We start from the raw sequence: 19,904 nt of genomic DNA, 5'->3' as shown, positions 1-19,904 counted from the left end.
TAGACTCTGCCAGCTAGTTCAGAGGGTGATACTGTAGGAGAAGAGTGAAGATGGAAAGGACGGGGTGGTGTGGCCACTGGAATTGCCACAAAGTGGGTGTGTCTCCCCCTACAAGGTTGGGATGTATGGGTAAAAAAATATATGCATAAAACGCCAAAATTATGCTTAAATAGAATAAATAATACAGCAACTTAAAGAAGTGGTACACATTAATATAAAGCAGATTGGCCCTCTAAACTGGCCTTCTAAACTACAGCATAATCCAATGTTAATGTTATTGCAATAAAGAGTACACAAAAATATTGGGATTTTAAAGCTGTTTTAATACCTCTAACTTTGACTGAAATAATGAATCACAAATAAAATGAAAGTAATTTACAGTTTTCCTCTACAAGTATTTAATAATAGCAACTTTCATTAAGTGTTACTTTAAACTATGTCTGGAATCATTGAAGTAACAACTTTTTCAATTTTGTATCTCAACTTGTGTAAATCAGTAGCTGACAGAGGCATATATATATATATATATATATATATATAAAATTCTTTATAAAATCCCAAAGGAAAATATCAAGTATTCAGATTGTCAACAGAACACACATTGAATTGAACACACATTAACTACAGATTCACATTTAGTAAACTTCAAAACACAGAAGGCTTTCTGTTCACAAGTACCTGTTAGAATCTTGACTAAAGGTCAAGCCATGTACCCTAACACTGTACTTTTTAGGTTTGATCAACACTACATCTCAACAATGATAACCATAAAATTTATTTTTGTACACCTCATTAGAATATAAGAATTACATGCAAACAAAGACAAGTACAAAACAAAAATATTCACTAAATTCAGACATTACCGGAGTGTTAGGTGTACTACAGCATGGTGATCCAACAGAAAATTTCTGCTCTCCATTCCAGTTGTCAATAGCCTGCAACATTATTCCAAGTAAACATTCTCTTACAATTTACAATGTGTACAAATAATTAGAAAAAAATATTTAAATAGAAAATAATATTTAAGGAATTAGTTTTAATGGCTATCAAGTTTTTTTAAAGATAGGATTTGTCAGATGGTAGTTACAGAGATGAATGGTGGTGATCAGTGGATGTTCACCGATATAAATTTATAAAAGTTTATCGACTGTGCATTGACCCCTCCTCCCCCATTCCTAAAAAATATAATAAAATGAAAAATTGGATACTAAAACAACAAATCATTCACAGTTTTGTCTGTATAGTGTGAATGATTTGTTGTTTTAAAAACTAATGTACAAATTTTGAGTTAATATGGGATGGTATGAAAAACAAGACCGTGTTTTAGAAGTTTTTAAATGAGAAGAGTTACCAGTTAAAATATTAGTATAATAGTACCATAAAAATTCATCTTAAAAATAATTGTATGTACAGTTTATTCTTTTAGTAATTTTATCCATTGTCATCAAATAATTCATACAAATCTATTGATTTAAAACAGTTTTGTAGTATTAAGAAACTCACTTTTACAAATTAATTTTACAATCAACATAGATGCACATGTAATACATAAGAATTTTCCAATCTTAAATCTATGTTCATGATTTATTGATAAACAGAACATGTTATTTCAAAATTTGTAAATCACAAGAGAAAAATTACTGTAGTGGATTGCAGCTTTGATGTTGGTATGTTGGTTTTTTAGAAAAATAAGATTGTAACATCTGATAGTATCACACAATATAATACAATGAAAAAATGTATAATTCCATTTATAGTGTCAATTAATGTAGCTTTAACAAACTTGTCAATATTAGTTAAAATCTTGTTCATTAACATTATACACAAGTTTGTATGGCCAAAAATGATCCATATGATTTTACTCCAGTTTACAGCACATGATGCAACATAATTCATACCAGATTTGATATGTTTTATGTATGAGTATATGCGATATATAACACTGAGTATGCAAAAAGAATCTAATTGTTATTTTTTGTGTTTATAGTTTGTGTTCATAGAGAAGTTTTAGGATATTAGATGGATTAGTTCTATCACTGATAGTTTAATTTGCACTTCTTGCTTACCAGTAAAAAACTTTAATACCTAAAAATATATTGGTTAAAATAAAATATATTTATGGAAACATAGTATCAATAAATTGGATAATGAAATCAACAATACAGATACATTTATTTGAACTGCCTACTTAAAGAATTTAAATTTAAAAAATAAAATAAACTAAATGTAATGAAAATTTCACTTTAAATTACTCTAGTACGTAAAGATGATGCAAACTTAACAAAAATATTTTTCTTTACAGTTACACATTGTAGTCATGTTACTTGCATAAATTTTTGCTACATTTAGAACAATGTAATGCGCATTTTATTGACATTTTTGAGAGATAAAACTTTCACTGTGAGCAAGTTATCACTAACCTCATCAGAAGTTCCTGGGAGATGCAAAATTTAACAAGTTTAACTTTCATAATGTGTAGAGCAAATGTTTCAATGTTCCAAGCATATTTTTTTTTGATTTTATGAATGGTGTAAAAGTGATTTTTCCCAATTCTTGTAAATAAAATCCTCTTTCAAATAGTGAATTTTTATTCCAGTTTGGATTGACGAACAATTTTATGCAGATATGTCAAGCAAAGTATCACTGGCCACCATTTAGTTTTGTTTTTGCAAATGTTACATGGCAACGAGTTGGTCAAGCGTGTCTACAGCACCTTTAGTAGCAAAAGTACCATGTGCAACAATACTGTTTTATGGAACATAATTCACTACTGTTATTAAGCAAAAAAGAAAGATGAGCTGTGAATGTTTGTCATTTGCACTAGCGATTCTTTCTTATTTTTTCTTATACTACCAACAAATAAGTGTGACAGTTTTGTTTTTTGTTATGTACTATTGTGCTATATAACCTAAAGTTGCAGTTCATTTAAACCACTCTAAATCCTGTGAGCAGGTTGGTTCAACGACTTATGTGAAGATGTCCGTTTGAGGCCTACGTGAAGGCAAAATTTGATTTGTATTTTACTGATGCAATGTGTGTCGAGGCATTTACATCAGTGGCATCCCGACCAAGGTCTGCCTGATGACAAGAGGTGTAATCAGAGGGTCCAAAGACGACCTCCGGTAAAGCCCCTCAGGACTCTGAACGGAGGGGATGGTGTGGCGACCAGTAACGTCACAACGTGGGTGTCTTTTCCCTACAACCTTTGGTCTCCTTGAATGCTTCCAGAGGTCTCTAAGCTGTCTAGTTTCATCTACTTTCAGGCTCTATGGTTGTGTGAATACGCTCCAGCATGTCAGGCATATTTTGAACCTAGGCTGTTATCACAGTTAGCATTCAATGATCTTAAGACTGGTCATTTCCACTTTTTGCGGAGGTATCAAGGTGCTGATTTATCGACGCGTATCCGCTTCATCGCGGCTGAAAGGTAGCAACGACTCCTGGTCTAAGTCCCTGCAACAAGCAAGGGAATACTCCCTTAGTCCTACTTGTGTTCTTTTCAGAACGAGGGCCATAATCTGGTTTTTGAATCGATCCAGTAGCGGCTAAGTGGTACAAAGAGTGACAGGGGAATACAGAAGATACCCAGCTGCCCGTAGCTAACTGCGGATAGTCAAGCGAGTGGGTTTGCCCTACTTTTCAAGTAGGAGGAATACAGCGAGCGTCTCGATTTCAGAACGGGCTAGGGAATCTCCGGCTAAGTCAGCAACTTCGTGCGGAAGAGAAAGCCGGAGCCCGTTCCTACGACCTCGTCGGAGGATGAGGTTTCGGAAATGGATACAGGGACACCTGCCCGAGGTAAGTCTCAAACCCTACCGTATAGAAATTTAAGCGGTTGAGCGGACCTGGCAGTTCTGTCCCGCTGGCCAAGGCAGTTCAGGGCGTCCTGGACTACCTCATTGATTTCTTGGTTTTATCCGGGAGTGTCAGCTCAGGTGCGAGGAAGACAATTCTTCCTCGTTTGCTAAAAATTCAAGAGGTCTTCTCCGCTGTGGCGGGCTGTGAGACTTCGAACTCCAAGATCAAGGAAGTCAAAGTCATTCAGAAACCAGCTTCTGCTCCAGCTTCTGCTCCAGCAAAGCCCAGGCTATGCTGTGGTAGTTCGCGGCCAAAGAGGCCAGCCAGCCCAAAAACCGGACGTTTTGTTCAACAAGACGTAGGGATCAACTAAAGTTTTGACCTAAAAAGGACTTCCAGGCTGCTTTGTGACTGCCGCAAGGGCCTGCATATTAGTGATATAAAAACCAGCAAGGGTCTAGGTCCTGCAAGGGCCTGCATATTAGGGATATAAAAAACCAGACTGTCCAGGTCCGGTTTCTTTAGGCGCTGGTCTCTTCCAGAATGATCCGAGAGGATTGGTCTAAAGTGGTTGGTTTTCTTCACGCTCTTGCGGTGTGTAGGTCTACAGAGAGAGTTTAATCGAGGTACTCGATCGTAGTAGGATACCGGGTGGCTAGGGTTCCAGCTTCGGCCTTGGATTGGTTGGAGGTAGACGCATTGGCATCGTGCCACGGTTATATTGGTATGGTTTGTGATTAGATTTGGGGCTCTCCCGCTGATGGGGGTGGCTGCGCTGGCGGGTTATGGTAGCTCGTGCGACAGGGGGCATGGTGCTAAAGAGACGATTCCCTCCGCCGGTGGCGGTCCCGATCGTAACTTTGTAATGACATGCGAGACACCATGATGGGACCGGGTGGTAATGCGGGGTCTGTCCCCGGCTCCTGCGCGGACCGGAATAATGTTGCGTTCCCCTTGTTTGGTGACCTAAACTGGTCAACTTATTTGGGTGTAACAAACAATTTTTGTAAACATAATTCACATTGGTATGAGTGTAGCACTGATTAACTTTTAACTCGTTCGTTTTCTGAGGCATTCACAGTCACGAACGGTGCTGTCTAATCTGAACTAGGCGTGGGGTTTGCGCAACCGCGGTTTCGGTCGGTTATGTTACGTTGGATGTGAAGACGTCCGTTTGAAGCCTACGTGAAGACGAAATTTGATATGTATTTTACAGGTGCAAATGTCTGCCGAGGCATTTAGATTGGTGGCATCCCTACCGAGACCTGGACGATAATTGAGATGTAATCAGAGGGTCTAAAGACGACCTCCGGTAAAGCTCCTCAGGGCTTGGAACGGATGAGGTGGTGTGGTGACCGGTAACGTCACAAGGTGGAGGTGTTCCCCCTACGGGGTTGGGATAGTCTCTCCAGAAATTGTTGTCTGAGAGTAGAATTTTCCTGGATTTCGCATCTTATCGCGTCAAGGAATACCTTGACGTGCAGCGTTGTTTCAAATGTTGTCGCTACGGCCATAGGGCCACATTTTGTAAGTATGCGTAGGTCTGTGCGCATTGTGAAGAGGGCACAAGCGTGACGATTGTGCGCAGTAAAGAGAACCTTCGACTTTTTCAATTGTAAGAGGTTGCGTAAGAGTAATTGGCATTCCGTGAATAGCAAGAGTGTGGTTGTTACAAAACGGCAGTTGAGATTTATTTCAACTCCCCCGATGGTTAGGTTTGGTCACCTAAATAATAGGGTGCCTATGCAGTCCAAGTTGAGTTAGGTGAAGTTGTTGAGAGAGAGCCTCAATGTTTTTCTGCAACACCCGGACGTGGTCAGGGGTGATCTGCCAGGTTTTACAGGTTGGAAGAAGTTTTTCGTTGGTGACAGAAAATCCGCTGTACTGTGCAGGAAGTCTTTAGATAGCATCTTCATACGGCAGGCTCTGACACACACATCACGTCGTTGTCAAGATTGCCGTGGATGGTCTGGACCTGGTTTTCATTAGTTCGTACTTTCAATACAGGGATACCACTGCACAGCATTTGGAAAGATGGGATAGTATTGTTAGATTAATAGCGGGTCGTCTTGTTCTTATAGGAATTGATGTGAATGCCAAATCGTCTCTTTAGCACAGTGTAATCACAGATGATGGCGGCGAATTAATCGAAGGTTTCAATGCGCAGCATCATTTTTGTAGTTAATGTGTGCTGGTGCAGTTTGTTTACGGATATCCCTGGTAGGATTCTAAACTTATCTGTAGTAGATGATTGCGAGAGCGATCATCAACATTCTTGCGGCCAGGCTGCGAGTTTTTGCTCGACGTCTGGACGAGGGCTTGTTAGATAATTTGGCAAAGAATTTTTCTTCTGTGGTAGTTGGAAGCCGCTGAAAATCTATTCCCGGAGGCATGGGTCGAGAGAACGTGGCTGGATGGTGGACTCGTGATTTGACCGCAATGAATTGGACTGTGGGCCGGCTCAGGAGAGTCGCACAATGCGAGGGTGATCCTGATCGGCGTGCAGTTCTAATTGTGGATTATTGTTGGAAGAGGACCAAGTATTTTCACAAGGTTAGGTCTTCTAAGCGTGATTTCTGGCGCTCTTTTGTACAAGAGCAGGGAAACAAAAACCCATGGGGTGTTGTTTACAGTTTATGAATAAACAGTTGTTACAGTTTATGACTGGCTTAGATATTGAAAAAGATATCCAGGATAAGGTGTACACTGTGGTAGTAACTAAGGCCCGAGAGGATAGTTTCAGATGATTTACACAGAGCAGTAAAGAAAATTCAGGAGCTCAATGTTGATGTAAAATACAGCTCACTGGCAAGTAAGGTAGGCACACTTACAAACTTATGTAGTAGCAAAGTCAACAGAAGAGTGGCTGGCTCATAGAAGTCTGCATAGGCCGAGTGTATATTGGTAGACTGCTGAGGTGGCAGAGGCAAGACTGTGCAGTATTAGGGCCAGGAGACAGCTACAGCGAGCCAGGAGAAGGGAGCATCATGACATTCTATCATGCAGAAGGGAACTGGCTGAAAAAAGAAGACTGTACAGGAAGTGTAGGGAGTTCCTGAATAGGCTGGAGGATGACACGGGTGTGACACCTTCCTAATCCTAACTGGTAGATTCTATCTGGGCATGGTAGCTTTAACAGTTACCTATGCAGCAGGAGGAGACTGTAGTTTGAGAACTGTCAGTATTGTGGGGAGCGAGACACCACATAACATACTGTCTTCCATTGCCCAGTGGTGGAAGGAAGACAGTAGGATGTAATGCTCCATGGTGAGCGGAACGACAGGACAATAGTCAGTGGTAATAGGGAGTATCATCTGACAAAGACGCTGGCAGACATGGTAGATGGGCAATAAGTTGTTACCGTTAGGGCAGGGAGGACAGCCCTATTCAGAACAGGTGGGAATGCTCTAGTGTCTCACTTTCATGATTGAACAAGGTCTTCTGGGGTCCTGAGGTGAGCAAAAAACTAAAGACCAAGACCCGGTCTGGGGACCACTGTAAGGGGGACACCCTGGATTAGAGGCAGGTGCTTAAAAAAAAAATAAAGCCCCAGCCTCTGGGAGGTGATGTCAGGAATGGCATGACCAAGCTTGGCATGACCTCAAGGCCCTGTAAAAGGGATCATGGGTCAAGTCTTGAGGTCACTACTAGTCAACTCCTAGTCAACGCTTAGGTCACTAGTCAACGCTTGTTCCCTGATTCTTCTCTGGCTGGCCACCTGTATTTTTCTGGTATAAACATGGAGACATGGAGCTTCGGCGTGCAAGTATTACTATCAACATAATCCATATCTTTGTAACATACTTTGCAATTTTGCTGAGAATATAATATTTGAAAGGGCGACCACCATAAAAACCGACTAAATAATAGTTAATCATCAGAATAATATAAATTATTTTGAGCTGCTAACAGATTTCACAGACTGGAGGTAATTTATCTGTACACTTTTGATGATGTGTATCATCAAAACTTAAAGATAATAAAAATATTTCAAGGGACATAGTATGAATATATATATATATATATATATATATATATATATATATATATATATATATATATATATATATATATATATATATATATATATATATATTCATTTTCATTTTTTATCAATCATTTATACATGCATACAAGCAAACATTTTACTGTTCACCTACAACCACATGTCCCCACCCAACCCATCTCATCCACAGTGGATAGAACTGTAATATAAAAATCACATCAGGTCAAACTGATCCAAATAACACATTAGTATAAAATTGGAGCAATAATTATTCTGAGTCAGACCAATGCTGGTTAACAAATTTCCTTACAATTTAAATTGTTTGTTCTAGCCGTCTTACAGCACATTTTAATTTAAATTTTGGTTCTATTTGATTTTATAAGAAATCAAATCAAATATACAGTATTTTGTAAGACTGTATAGTTATATACCATTGAATGACAAATTAATTAACTGTACCTGTGTATCACTGCACTTTTCACCATACTGGGAAGTGGAACTCCATGCAATAGTAGCCTGCATCTTAGATAAAATAAAAATAAAAATATTACAATTGATTGCAAGTATTAAATTTCTAGCAACACACAGAACAATTAAGTACAAGCACAGTGATGTTCCAGTGCAGAATATCTTTGATAATCACCAAAATTCCTTGTCTAGCAAGATTACTTCTTATTCTGTTCCTCTTTTCTTACTTATATTGAAACAAGACCGGTATAGCGGACCTGAGTAACTGATTCCTACCAATTTAGAAGAAAGTAGTAGAAAATATAATGGGAGAAATTGAAAATTAATAGGTCGGTTTAACAATAGTCTTTTGTAATACTGCCCGCTGACACACAAATAGATTTTCTTCCGTGAGAAAGAGTTATCTGACCAGGTTAAGGAATGCATGGGAACGAGAGGGGTCAGTCGACCGTTCTTCATGCTTCAAGTTGAGTCCGGTCCGGCAGATGAATTAAGTGTAAATACTCCAGGGAACACCAGTTAAAAATCAGGTCTGCGTGATTCGAGTGAAATTAGGTCAGAGACCTAATTTCAAAGATAACTAAGTCGGCGCGAATAAGGTAATAATAACTAACCATATAAAACAATAACCCTCCAAACCATTATATGACAAGTGAAAGAGATAATTTAATAAAATTTCATTCATAAAGTATTATTTGTTCCAGCAAAGGTATTTGCACTGAAAACTGTACTTGCCTTTATTATTTTACTATTGTTTGTTAATACAAGACAATCTCAATCGTTGTGGATTCTGCTTTTCAGTTACCTGTACATAAATCCTGATGATTATTTTAAATTCTCTTTGTATTTAATCTCTTATTATTGACATTTGATTGTCGACTTTTTTATTGTTTACTATTGGCGTTATTGTCATTTTAATTACTACTGAGAGCTTTTTTTGTTATCTGATATTATTCTTATTGTGGTTGTGATTTACTATGATTAATATTTATTTTTCATTAATTATTACCAGTGTCCATTGTTTTTTTTTTTTTAAATTGTCAAAAAAGTGAAAATCCACCTTACCAGCAAAATCAGTTAACTTTCAATCACTATACTGAATTGAAATGTAAAGTGTTATCTGGTGGAATAAAATGAAATTAACGGGGGACCTCAATTAGCTTTTTATGATTATAAGTGATATTTTTCTAAATTTAATGTGTTAATTATAATTAATGTCTAAAATTTTCCATAAAAGTATTTTTGGATTGCGTGTATGACAGTTTAATGGTCATACACAGTGGTCAATATAAATTTAGCAACGTTATAATCTACCATCCATGTGTTCTTTTGCACGTATAGAAAATTTACGATATCTTCAAAAACCATGACCTGGTTTATCAAAATTAGCACCATTATTATGATATCTTATAATATATGATATATAAATTTATTAATTTTATTATTTATTCCACGGTATTTATTTATAGTAATATTATAACCATTAGTAAATATCTAATTATTTCTATTTCTTTGTTTACGGTAACGTATGGCATTAAGGTAATTTATGGCTCTATATAAAAGAGTACGTTAAAAACGGCCATCTTTTGGGACCATAGATGAAATGAATACAGATGATGTATTTTGTAATTTTATTGTTAATTTTTATACTTACAAATGTCATTTTCTATTTCCATTGTAAATTTTTATGTGTATTATTTAATATTGTAACTGAATCACTTTTGATTATTTTCATTATATGTGAAGGTATATTGAAAATTAAAAGTATATCATTAAGTTATATTGAAGGTATATTTCTGCCATAATTGCCGATAAGGGTTCACTCATCACTAAACCAAAGGTAACATTTTATGTTATAAATAGAATTATAAAATTTATAATGTATGTTTGTAAACAACACAATTGTATCCTATCAATTCATTTATATACTGTATAAATTTTTATTGTTTTTTAATGATACAAATATCATTACATATTGTCCAAAAATTTACTTAAAAAATGTTTGTGAAAGGGTGAATTTTATCACTAGATAAAAACAAAAAAATATAAAAAAATGAATATATTCCATTTAGTCAAAAAATTAATTCCTGCATATACAACAAATAATTTAAATATATGAATAATAATAATAATAAGATATTATCATTTAATAATGCTCTAATTTTTATAAACAAGGAGTATACAGCTTGACTTGTGAAGATTGTGACATCTCTGTATGACCAATTGTAAATTCTCTGTACTTAACACATGGTTAAGTATAAAAAACAAACCACAAAATTCTACTTTACTATATATATATATATATTAGATAATCATCATACATACAAATACATTTATGAAAATTTTAGACATTCTTAGAATTATTATAATACATCTAATTAAAAAAAAATATCACATTTACAATAATAATAAAAAGCTGATAATAATAAATGACCAAAGATTTTTTATAGATGATAAATTGTTTAAACACTGTATATCTGTATAACAGTCATAACTGCTTAATAATCTTAACTTATAAATATTTTATATTATTCTCCTGACAGTCTTAAGGACTGAAAAGTCTAAGGAAACAATTTGCTGGTAAGGTGGATTCCACCTTTTTGATATTTAATAGTTTATTAAATATATTAGTTGTAACCATGCTTGAGAAATTGATTATCAATGTCTTTTTTTGTTTTTAAACCAGTAAATCGTAAATATATAAACATTGTAAATTGTCAATTCCTCAATAACCTGATCAAGCCACAAACACACATCAGTATATATCTCTATCTTCATAATGGCAACAATACTACAGTATTTTTAACAGATTAACTACTGTAGTCTTATGCTTGGATTTGCCACACTGTGATTAAAGTCCCTATAATTTTCATTTGGTGTTTGCAATCTTCATAAGTAGTTCACAAGTTATTCAGTAGTACAGAAGTTGTAACTATGTTATTCATGGCTATCTACGATAATGATACACAAAATTTTATACTAAAAACAATACAAGCCCCCTCTGCATTCCATTACCACACAACACGACAGTAGGATAATTTTCTACATACCCTTGCATCTCATCCACTTATTGCCAATAGTAATTGGCAATAGAATGTCAACAGAATGTTGACTTTGTGCTATGACAGTAACAGAAAAAAATAATTTCTTAAATTTGTTAATTTTTTCACATGGGTGTCATAATGAGTCATTATTACCAAAGAAACAATCATTGACAGACTATAGTTACAGACACCCTACAATTTTAATTGATTGGCAGAGAATAAATATTTATTTTTTGTATTTGTAATTATATTAGACATTTGCATTTTGTCATTATGGCATTCATGTAAATTCATTCTCACCTAAATTAAACCTAGAATTGTTTTAAATATTTAAGAACATTATTAAATTTACATCCTGAAAATAAGTTTGCCATACTACAAGAGAGTTCAGGTCAAGATATCTACAAGAAAACAAATGTACTGGACCCTGCTTGTGGAGCTGTACTGAAGTCAGTGTGGTTAGTTTAATATTCTTTGAATCAATCAGAATGTTGAATAATTTAATTTCTTCTCCATTAAATTTAGAGAGATTTTAATTTAAGCTACCTCAGAGTGGTAAGTTTTCTACTCATTTTAATATTGCAGAACAAGCTACAGAATGCATTATGAAAATTTGTGTTTCAAAAAAAATATAATGCGTTTCAGAAAATTAAACATCTAAAGCAAGGGCAGATGCAAACAAAGTCGTACTTTGTTAGCAATGCTGAGTAAATGAATGAAGTTTTTAAATGCAGCTTAAGCTGACTGCATCACAGCAAAACAAGTTCATAAACAGAAATATCCTTTTCTTTACATCCTGAAAAGAAATGCTGTCTGCATAATTCTCAGAACAACATTTATAATGAACATGTAATTATTATAGTAGTAGGGATTATATACTTACAGGTGGTGGTGTTCCTGAACGCTGCAACTTGACAACCACATTTAAGGGTGGATTACTGTTTGGCGTTTGAGGTGGTGATGAAGGCTGATGCTCAGCATTATTAAAATCAGAATATTGTGTAACAGTAGTCCTCCCTTGTTGGTTGATATTTTGATTATAACACATTTGCTGTGGAACATTTCTTCCTCCCAAAGATACTCCATCTTAAAAACAATTTATTTTTATATTTAATAAACACTTAATAGATAGTAAGTCCTTGGGGTTAATCTATTCACTGGCAATGAAACGCTACACGGGGTGGCTGAAATGTAACAGTCACTCATAATTGTGAAATGTTATGAGTCAAATTAAACTTCTCTTTACTACAAAATCTGGAAATCAATTACAGCTATATTTCTCTCAGTGGTAAACCAATCTTCTCATTCCATCAGTGATGAATGTTGGCTGTCTTTCCTTGAGCCTTGATCTTTCCTTGATCCTTGTTGGCTGTCATTCCTTGAAGTAATCACTGTGTTCTCAGTTCATCACACTTTCTAAGTCAATAACACTTGACTCTCTTTAAATGCATAAGTAAAAATCACAGGGGAACTATCAAGTATGAATAAGAGGAGACATTTTCACCTGCTTTTGGGGCTTTTCCTGTCAAAACTGGTCGACCAGAGATTCATCCTCTATTTGCTTTACTGGCTTCTGATGCACAAAGTACTATTTTGCCCGCCTACTCACATTAGTCAGATCAAAAGTTTCATCATCATAAACAACTTTTAAGCAACAATCAATGTCCCTAGTGTTTTTACTTTTCCTATCATTAAAAATTCAATCAATGCTCTTTTAGGCTTTCTTGACTCCATAGCAGTTGGTGACCAATTGTTAGGGGTGTAGGTCAATGAGTTTTGGAATCTATGTAGAGGAATCATCTAAAAGATGGAAGCACAAGTTACTTTGTACATTTTTTCCTCTATGTTCTAGTGTGCATTACATTTCAGCTGCCCCTTGTAGCAAATATTTATAGCAAACCAGGGAAGAAAATTGATTTCTTAGGACTGCAATTCTATTTACAAATTTTATTAACAATTTTAATTTCTAAGCTTTACTTAAAAAACAATTTTTATAAGCTTTACTTATAAAATAATATGGCTGTATTTTTTTATTTGTTACCGACATGTTAACTAGGTCATGTAACTAAACTAGGTCAGTCAGTATAAACCAGACTAATACAGAATAAGTTTCAGGACATGTCACTTCATTCATGCTATGGAATCTATGTTCTGCCAATGGCTCCTTAAAATACCCAACAAAAAGAAATCACAGGATAAATTTGTAGTGTATTAAGGATGCTCTAAGGTTTCCCAGTAATTTTGTCCAGTTTATCTTCATATGCAAATGGCTGTTTGAGGTAAAGTATTTTGTCATTGTACTGGCTGACTGAACCTTTGTTCCTGAAGGCAACTTCAACTTTGTTCAAGAGCTCACAGTCAACACAGAATTCACACTGTGAGGTTACCAGTACCAAAGATGGTAGCCTACAGGCTAGTCTAATTGTTAACATGTCATTGCAAATCTGTTAATTTTGAAGTAGAGTTCTAAGGTTCATATCCTAGTAAAGGCAGTTACTTTTTATGGATTTGAATACCAGATCGTGGGATGCCACTATTCTTTGGTGGTTGGGTTTCAATTAACCTCACATCTGAGGAATGTGTCAACCTGCAAGACTGTAGTTCATTTACGTTCAAATATATCCTCCCTCATTCATCCTCTGCAGTAGTACCCGGAGATAGAGGATTTTTCTAGCTGACTGATATGTTTCCACATTTACAGGGCAAAGCTCTTATCTCATGTCACTCACCAATATTGGTTTAAATGTCTCATGGATTTGCAACTATGATACAAATTATTTACTTGTAATGGATTCAGTAACTTTCAGCAAGTTTCTTTTGAGGCCTGTTTTTGATTTCAGGTCAATAGTATTTGAATCCATAGCATACAGAGGTTCCCAAGGTACTTTGTTTAAAAATTACTGATATACAGTTCCAAAACAACTTCAACTTTTTAAGATGCCAATTGTCTTCATTGAGGTCACAGATTGATCAAACATCTGTCATGTTTGTCCTTCACAGTTTCACGCACTTGTTTAAATTTCCTGGCCCATCTTGGATGTATGATACATTCACACTCAAGTCAATAATTGCACACTCAAGTCAATATTTTACAGATATTTGTTGACCCTTATTTGTGAGAAACTTAATATTTTGCACAACTATTGATGTAGTTTCTTGCTCTAACATGATGCAACTGACCAGAGACAGCTGCTCCAGCTGTCTCTGTTGTAATTGATGCTCCATCAATTACCTCTCCACACCTCACTTTTTATTCATTCCTTTTTAGTCCTATCTTTAAGTTAAAACAGTGTTAATCACAATCATATTGGATAAGCAAATGCAATTAACATTATCACTTCACTTACCAACTCTGAATAATGACATTTTCAAAATTCAATCAACACAAATTTTTACACAAATTCTGATCACTAATTACCCAAGAGCATTGTTACAGCCATTATGAAAAGGATTACTTGAATGTAGGTAGTAAATTGTAATAAAATCTATACAAGTATGTATAATAAAATAAATGGTGATGAATTTTAATATGATCAGAAAAAACTGATGATTCATCATAATTTTTTACACCTAAAAAATCAGCTAAGAGTACTTGTTAGGTGTGGGGAATATACTGCTTTTAATAGAATATATATATATATATATATGACAGTGGGAACCACTGTCATAGCGTGAAGATTTTAAGAGAAAGAATATTGACCACAAAAAAGAAATTATTTGGTACCAAATAATAAAAAATTGTATTCCTGAACAGCAACACAACATAGCATCATATAAAAATCATGCATTTTAAAAGCTTATATAACTAATTTTTAATAACAGCAAATATTTTTATACGAAGATTTTTAACAGTACATTTTAGTCACTTCTTTAAGTCAGTAAATTGAAAGTAATACGAATTAAAAATGTTTTGTAATGCAGTATTCCATGCATATTAATCCAAACACACATTTAATAAAATGTTAACTTTAGAAAAAAAAATTACATCTGATCAATTTGTGAATATGTCCTTTATTCTTAATTACTTCACGTACACAATTATCAATTCATGTATTTGGCATCAATTTAACAAGTGTACTAACATTTTTTTTATTTCTTCCAAGAAACTATATTTTTATTGCTTTAATGAGGTCAATTTTTGTAGTAGAATTCATCCTGAGTTCCTTTTTTGACTGCTGCCCAAAGATTTTCAACTGGATTTTATGTCTGGGCACATAATGCTTTTCTAATGTTTAGAATCCTTTGACCCTGAACATAAAAATGTTAACTGAAAACAAAATTTTTTTCTGTCAGTCTTCTATGGCCCAATATCATCTTATTTGGGTCAATCCTTCCTTTTTTTGCACATTGCTGAAGTTAAAAGCTATATTTTAAAAGCTATAAAGAAAGCTAGCTGGCCAGCTTTCTTTCTGTTCAGCTGTAAGGAGTCAAGTCAGCACCTAGTTGGTAAAAATGTGTTCCATTGGCTGCTAATTCTTTCAGATAATTTTGGATCAAGTACTTTCTCAGTAGTAACAGATCCTTGGTTGAAGTAGTTTTTCATTTACAAGTGACTATATTTGCATTTCCTTTGAGTTGAAAAGAAACTAGTTTGTTTCCTGTGTTCAGATTAATTTGCATAATACTGTAAATTTGGATAATCATAAAAAAATTGTTTCAATTTTAATAGCAAATCATAATAGCAATATTGCATAATAATTACTATGCAATTCTTTTACATTAGCACTTCAGATTAAATCAACAGAACAAAAACAAATTTTTAATTCTATAATTTTTTATAATTGGCCATCCAGGATATTGGCATATCTATGTCTTAACAAAAATCAAACAGCTATATGCTACCAAATTCTGAACATTCAGAAAATTGTGAAAAATATTTTGTGTACTTTACATCCCTTAAATGGGCAACAGTGTAAGTATTTATATGTCAAACAACAAAAATCTTGTTTCAATATTGACATCCTTAATAAATTTTAACAAAAATCTCCAAACATCTTGACAATGTTAACTATATAATATGTGGAGTAGTAAAAATATGAAAAATTTTAAATATAAAAAGCTCACCATTTCCACAATACTGAGGTTCATTATTTACAGGAAACTGCTGAAAATTTTCATCACCCTGATAGTCCTGATACATCTCATGGGGAAGGTTTTCTTCAAGCTAAAAAAAAAAATCTCAGTCAACTCAATCACCTAGCATTCACTACAAATAACTTGAAACGTTTAAGCAATCTGGATTTAACAAGGTATGAGAACCCTCCAGTGTATGGTTATTGATCCAGGTAATTACAAGTTTTCTGCTTTGTTCAAGTTTTATTATATTATTTAATATGAAATATAATTTCATGTTCAAAGTATATTATTTACACAATTTAACTGTAATTACGGTATATTTAGTTTACTAATTAAATTGACTATGAAAAATTAAGTTTTATTTGTGCTGGGGAAAGAATTAAAAAAATTTAGATTAAAAGAACAAATAAACTGAGTTGATGCTGTTTTTTTTTTTTTTCACTTCTGACTGGGTTTTTTGGTGAATTTTACAATTTGCACACAACAAAATTAGATGGATTATTTACGAATATGGATTGTGTATTATGAAATATATGATTGCGTATTACGAACAACTTTAATTATAGTGACAGTTCCCCTAAAATTAATTTTTTGGGGAATTAATTTTTCTTAGCCCCAAAAAATTATTCGTTTTTTTTCATCCTCCCCAAACCCTCCACCAAGGGACCCCCCAAAATCTATCCAGTGGAGTCAAAAAGTCAATGAATTTTGGCCCTCATTACGCAAGTAGTAATATCTTGCTAGGATGTCTGAGGGTCCAGACTGAATGTTAATAGAGGCTGCATTTTGGAAGACCACAAAATTTGCAAGATCCCTGGTGACTACGCTATCTACTAGTACTACTGATGGATGTGAATGAAAGTAAGGGAAAAAATTCCCGAGTGATTCCATGATGACAAGAGGTTTTAAGCGCTGCATTAGTTATATAAGGCTACCCCCTCAACTGAGTGGACAATTACAGAAGGTATTAATAGGGTTTTTTACCCAGTGGAGTATGTCTCCGAGGTCCTGGGAGAATTACAGGACAAAGGGAAATGATAGATAAATACACTCATACTGCTAGAACGGACTTTACAATCCTGCAGGGAATCTTCAAGACAGGGACCTTTGAGGACATTGCAGAGGTTTTGCCAAATCGGTGGCCCAATCTAATATTTGAGCGAGCTACTTTAGAGTAGTTTGTTCGTGTATATATACTGCATTCAAGATGTGACAGAACCAGCCATTTTGCGACATGTGTAAGGTGTTACCTGGAAGTAGGATGAAGCTTAAACAGGATGCACTTGGCTCTGGTGCGGCAAAGAGAAATATCTGCTATAGAGATTGGAGAATACAAGCTTTCGTATACGGGTGATATGTTCTTATTGTTGGGGGAGACTGTCCTCAGATAGCTGATTGCCTATTGCAGGGCTTGGATAAGATACAACTAACTGAGAATTGTAATCTGGTGTTTGCAACGATCAGGGATAAAAGCATAGGGGAGAAAATAGTAGCAACGACTCCTGATCGTAATTCCCTGTTATGAGCAAAGAGGACTTTACCCTTAGTCCTGCTCATGCTCTTTCAGAGCAGGGGCCGTAATCTGTAACTGTGTGTTGATCTTTGATTTCATGCTTTTGATGCAGTAAATGGTACAAAGAGTGACAGAATACAGAAGGTCTCAAGCTGCCCGTGGGTCGCTGTGGGTAGTCTTCACGCTTGTGGGCTTTATCAGCATTTTGTTTGCATATTGTCTAGTCAGGGAATCTCCAACCATGACCGATGTTAGGGAGGTAGGTAAGAAGGCTAGCCAGAGGAGTCCGAAGCTTTTCCCTTCCACCTCGGCGAACAGTGGTTCTGACAATGATGGTTCAGAAGTAGATATAGGGGTGACCACAAGGGAGGGTATGAACCCACGCATGAGTTTTTGCAAGACTGGCAGCTCTGCCCCATTGGCCCATGATGTTTTGGCAGAACTAGATTTTCTATTTTTCTTCTAGAGTTTCTAGAAGAAAAACCGCAAGTATGATACTTGGGGTTTTGATAGAAACTTGAAACTCTAGAAGAAGCTAGTAGTACAGTTACCAATAAGTGATTATTGCCTCGACTCGAATTCTTCCGAGCGGCTTTCACGGCTCTCAACGGTTTTGAAAATCTTGCCTCAGAAGGTAAGTAAATGCAGTCCATAAACCGGCCCCGGTCCCAATGCAGTCGCGTAGGTATGCTGAGATGGTTAGGGACTGACGTGAAACAAGTCAATCCAAGAAACCTTTGCGTTTGTCAGCAGAGCGGAGGGGTTGACTGAGTCCAGCCAGCAAGAAATACCTCCAGGTTGCCCTTCGGGGTGACCCGAAAGGTCTTAAAAACAGGAACATCAAAGAGATCGGCAAGGGATTAGTTGTGGTAGCGAATGATACATAGACCATTCAGCCAATTAGATATTCCTCGGCGGTTAAGCGATTTAATTAATATACCCTAAGAGAACGCATAGGCCTCGTATTATGGTATATGATATGACCGTAACCTTACCGATGAAGATTTCTTGTCTCTCATTAAGGAAGCAGAACACTGATTTGGATAATGCCGCCTTCCGGCGGAACTGCTGGTTGGTCTTTAAAACTGGTAGGCGTGATATCTAGAAATATCACGGAGTCTTTGAGGTAAGTTCTGGTCTCATTTAAAAATTTACGTCTGCAGGCAGACTATTTATCGATTTAGGGTCCTGCCGAAAAAAAAGAGTACGTGGTTGTCCAAAGATGAATCAAGTGTTGCAGATATGGTCACAGGGCTAAATTTTGTTAAGCTTACCTTGATGTGTGCCCATTGTGGTGAGGAGGGCCACAAGAGTGATGATTATTGGCATAGGTCCAAGGATCCGGCCTGTGCTAACTGTAAGAGGTTGCACATGAATCATGTGCAGGCTTTCAATCAATCTGCCAGGCTTTCAAAGCTGGAAAAATGTTTTGGGTAGGGAAAATCTGTATGTCTGCTACTCTGCGCAGGAAGTCGCTTGATAACTGATAGTCTGACTCGCATAATGTGGTCAGACTTGCCATTCGCGGACAGAACCTTACAGCTGTTAGCTCATATTTCCAATGCAGGGATCCCACTGGGAACATCTAGCGAGATGGGATGGGATCCTTCGTATTGTGGGTAATGGTCCAATCCTTATTGGTACCGATATGTTAATGCGAAGTCGTTTTTCTGGATCATAACGGTGGCTTAATTTACAGTTTTATAGTACAGTACAATTTTGAGTCTGTTGCAGACTACTGACGTCTGTACGATTAACGGACGAAGGGCATTTTCAGATACAAATATTGATATCACCGTTGGTAGGTGTACATCCCTGGCAGGATACTTGACTGGTCTGTGGTCGACGATTGTTCTAGCGACCATTGGTTGATACTTTTTGAAAAAGTGGATGAGAACAATGGTTATGAGGGACACTTTCCTGTTTACCGGGGACGCTTCCAGTATAGGAAGGTGAACTGGCCAAAATTCTCTCTGTTGCAGTCCAAACTGGAGATTTT

The 19,904-nt window shown here is 35.8% G+C and overlaps 1 protein-coding gene across 3 annotated transcripts in view; it reads right to left on the bottom strand.

The window, feature by feature from the left end:
- LOC142327756 (uncharacterized) overlaps window positions 1-19,904 on the bottom strand; it is a 112,071-nt gene that overhangs the window by 73,182 nt on the left and 18,985 nt on the right. For all 3 annotated transcript variants that reach the window (XR_012757086.1, XR_012757111.1, XM_075371136.1), the window contains exons 3-6: window positions 16,381-16,480; window positions 12,200-12,402; window positions 8,264-8,326; window positions 864-935 (exon numbers count right to left, since the gene is read on the bottom strand). Coding sequence is in view for 1 of the 3 variants with exons in the window: in XM_075371136.1 (XP_075227251.1) it covers window positions 864-935; window positions 8,264-8,326; window positions 12,200-12,402; window positions 16,381-16,456 (414 nt within the window). In the remaining 2 variants the exon portion in view is untranslated. The remainder of the gene's footprint in view (window positions 1-863; window positions 936-8,263; window positions 8,327-12,199; window positions 12,403-16,380; window positions 16,481-19,904) is intronic.

Source organism: Lycorma delicatula, chromosome 1 (assembly GCF_047948215.1).
Source record: "Lycorma delicatula isolate Av1 chromosome 1, ASM4794821v1, whole genome shotgun sequence".
In the NCBI taxonomy this organism is placed as follows: Eukaryota; Metazoa; Arthropoda; class Insecta; order Hemiptera; family Fulgoridae; genus Lycorma; species Lycorma delicatula.
Note: the sequence above shows the minus strand (reverse complement) of the source record. Positions and strands in the feature narration are given on the sequence as shown.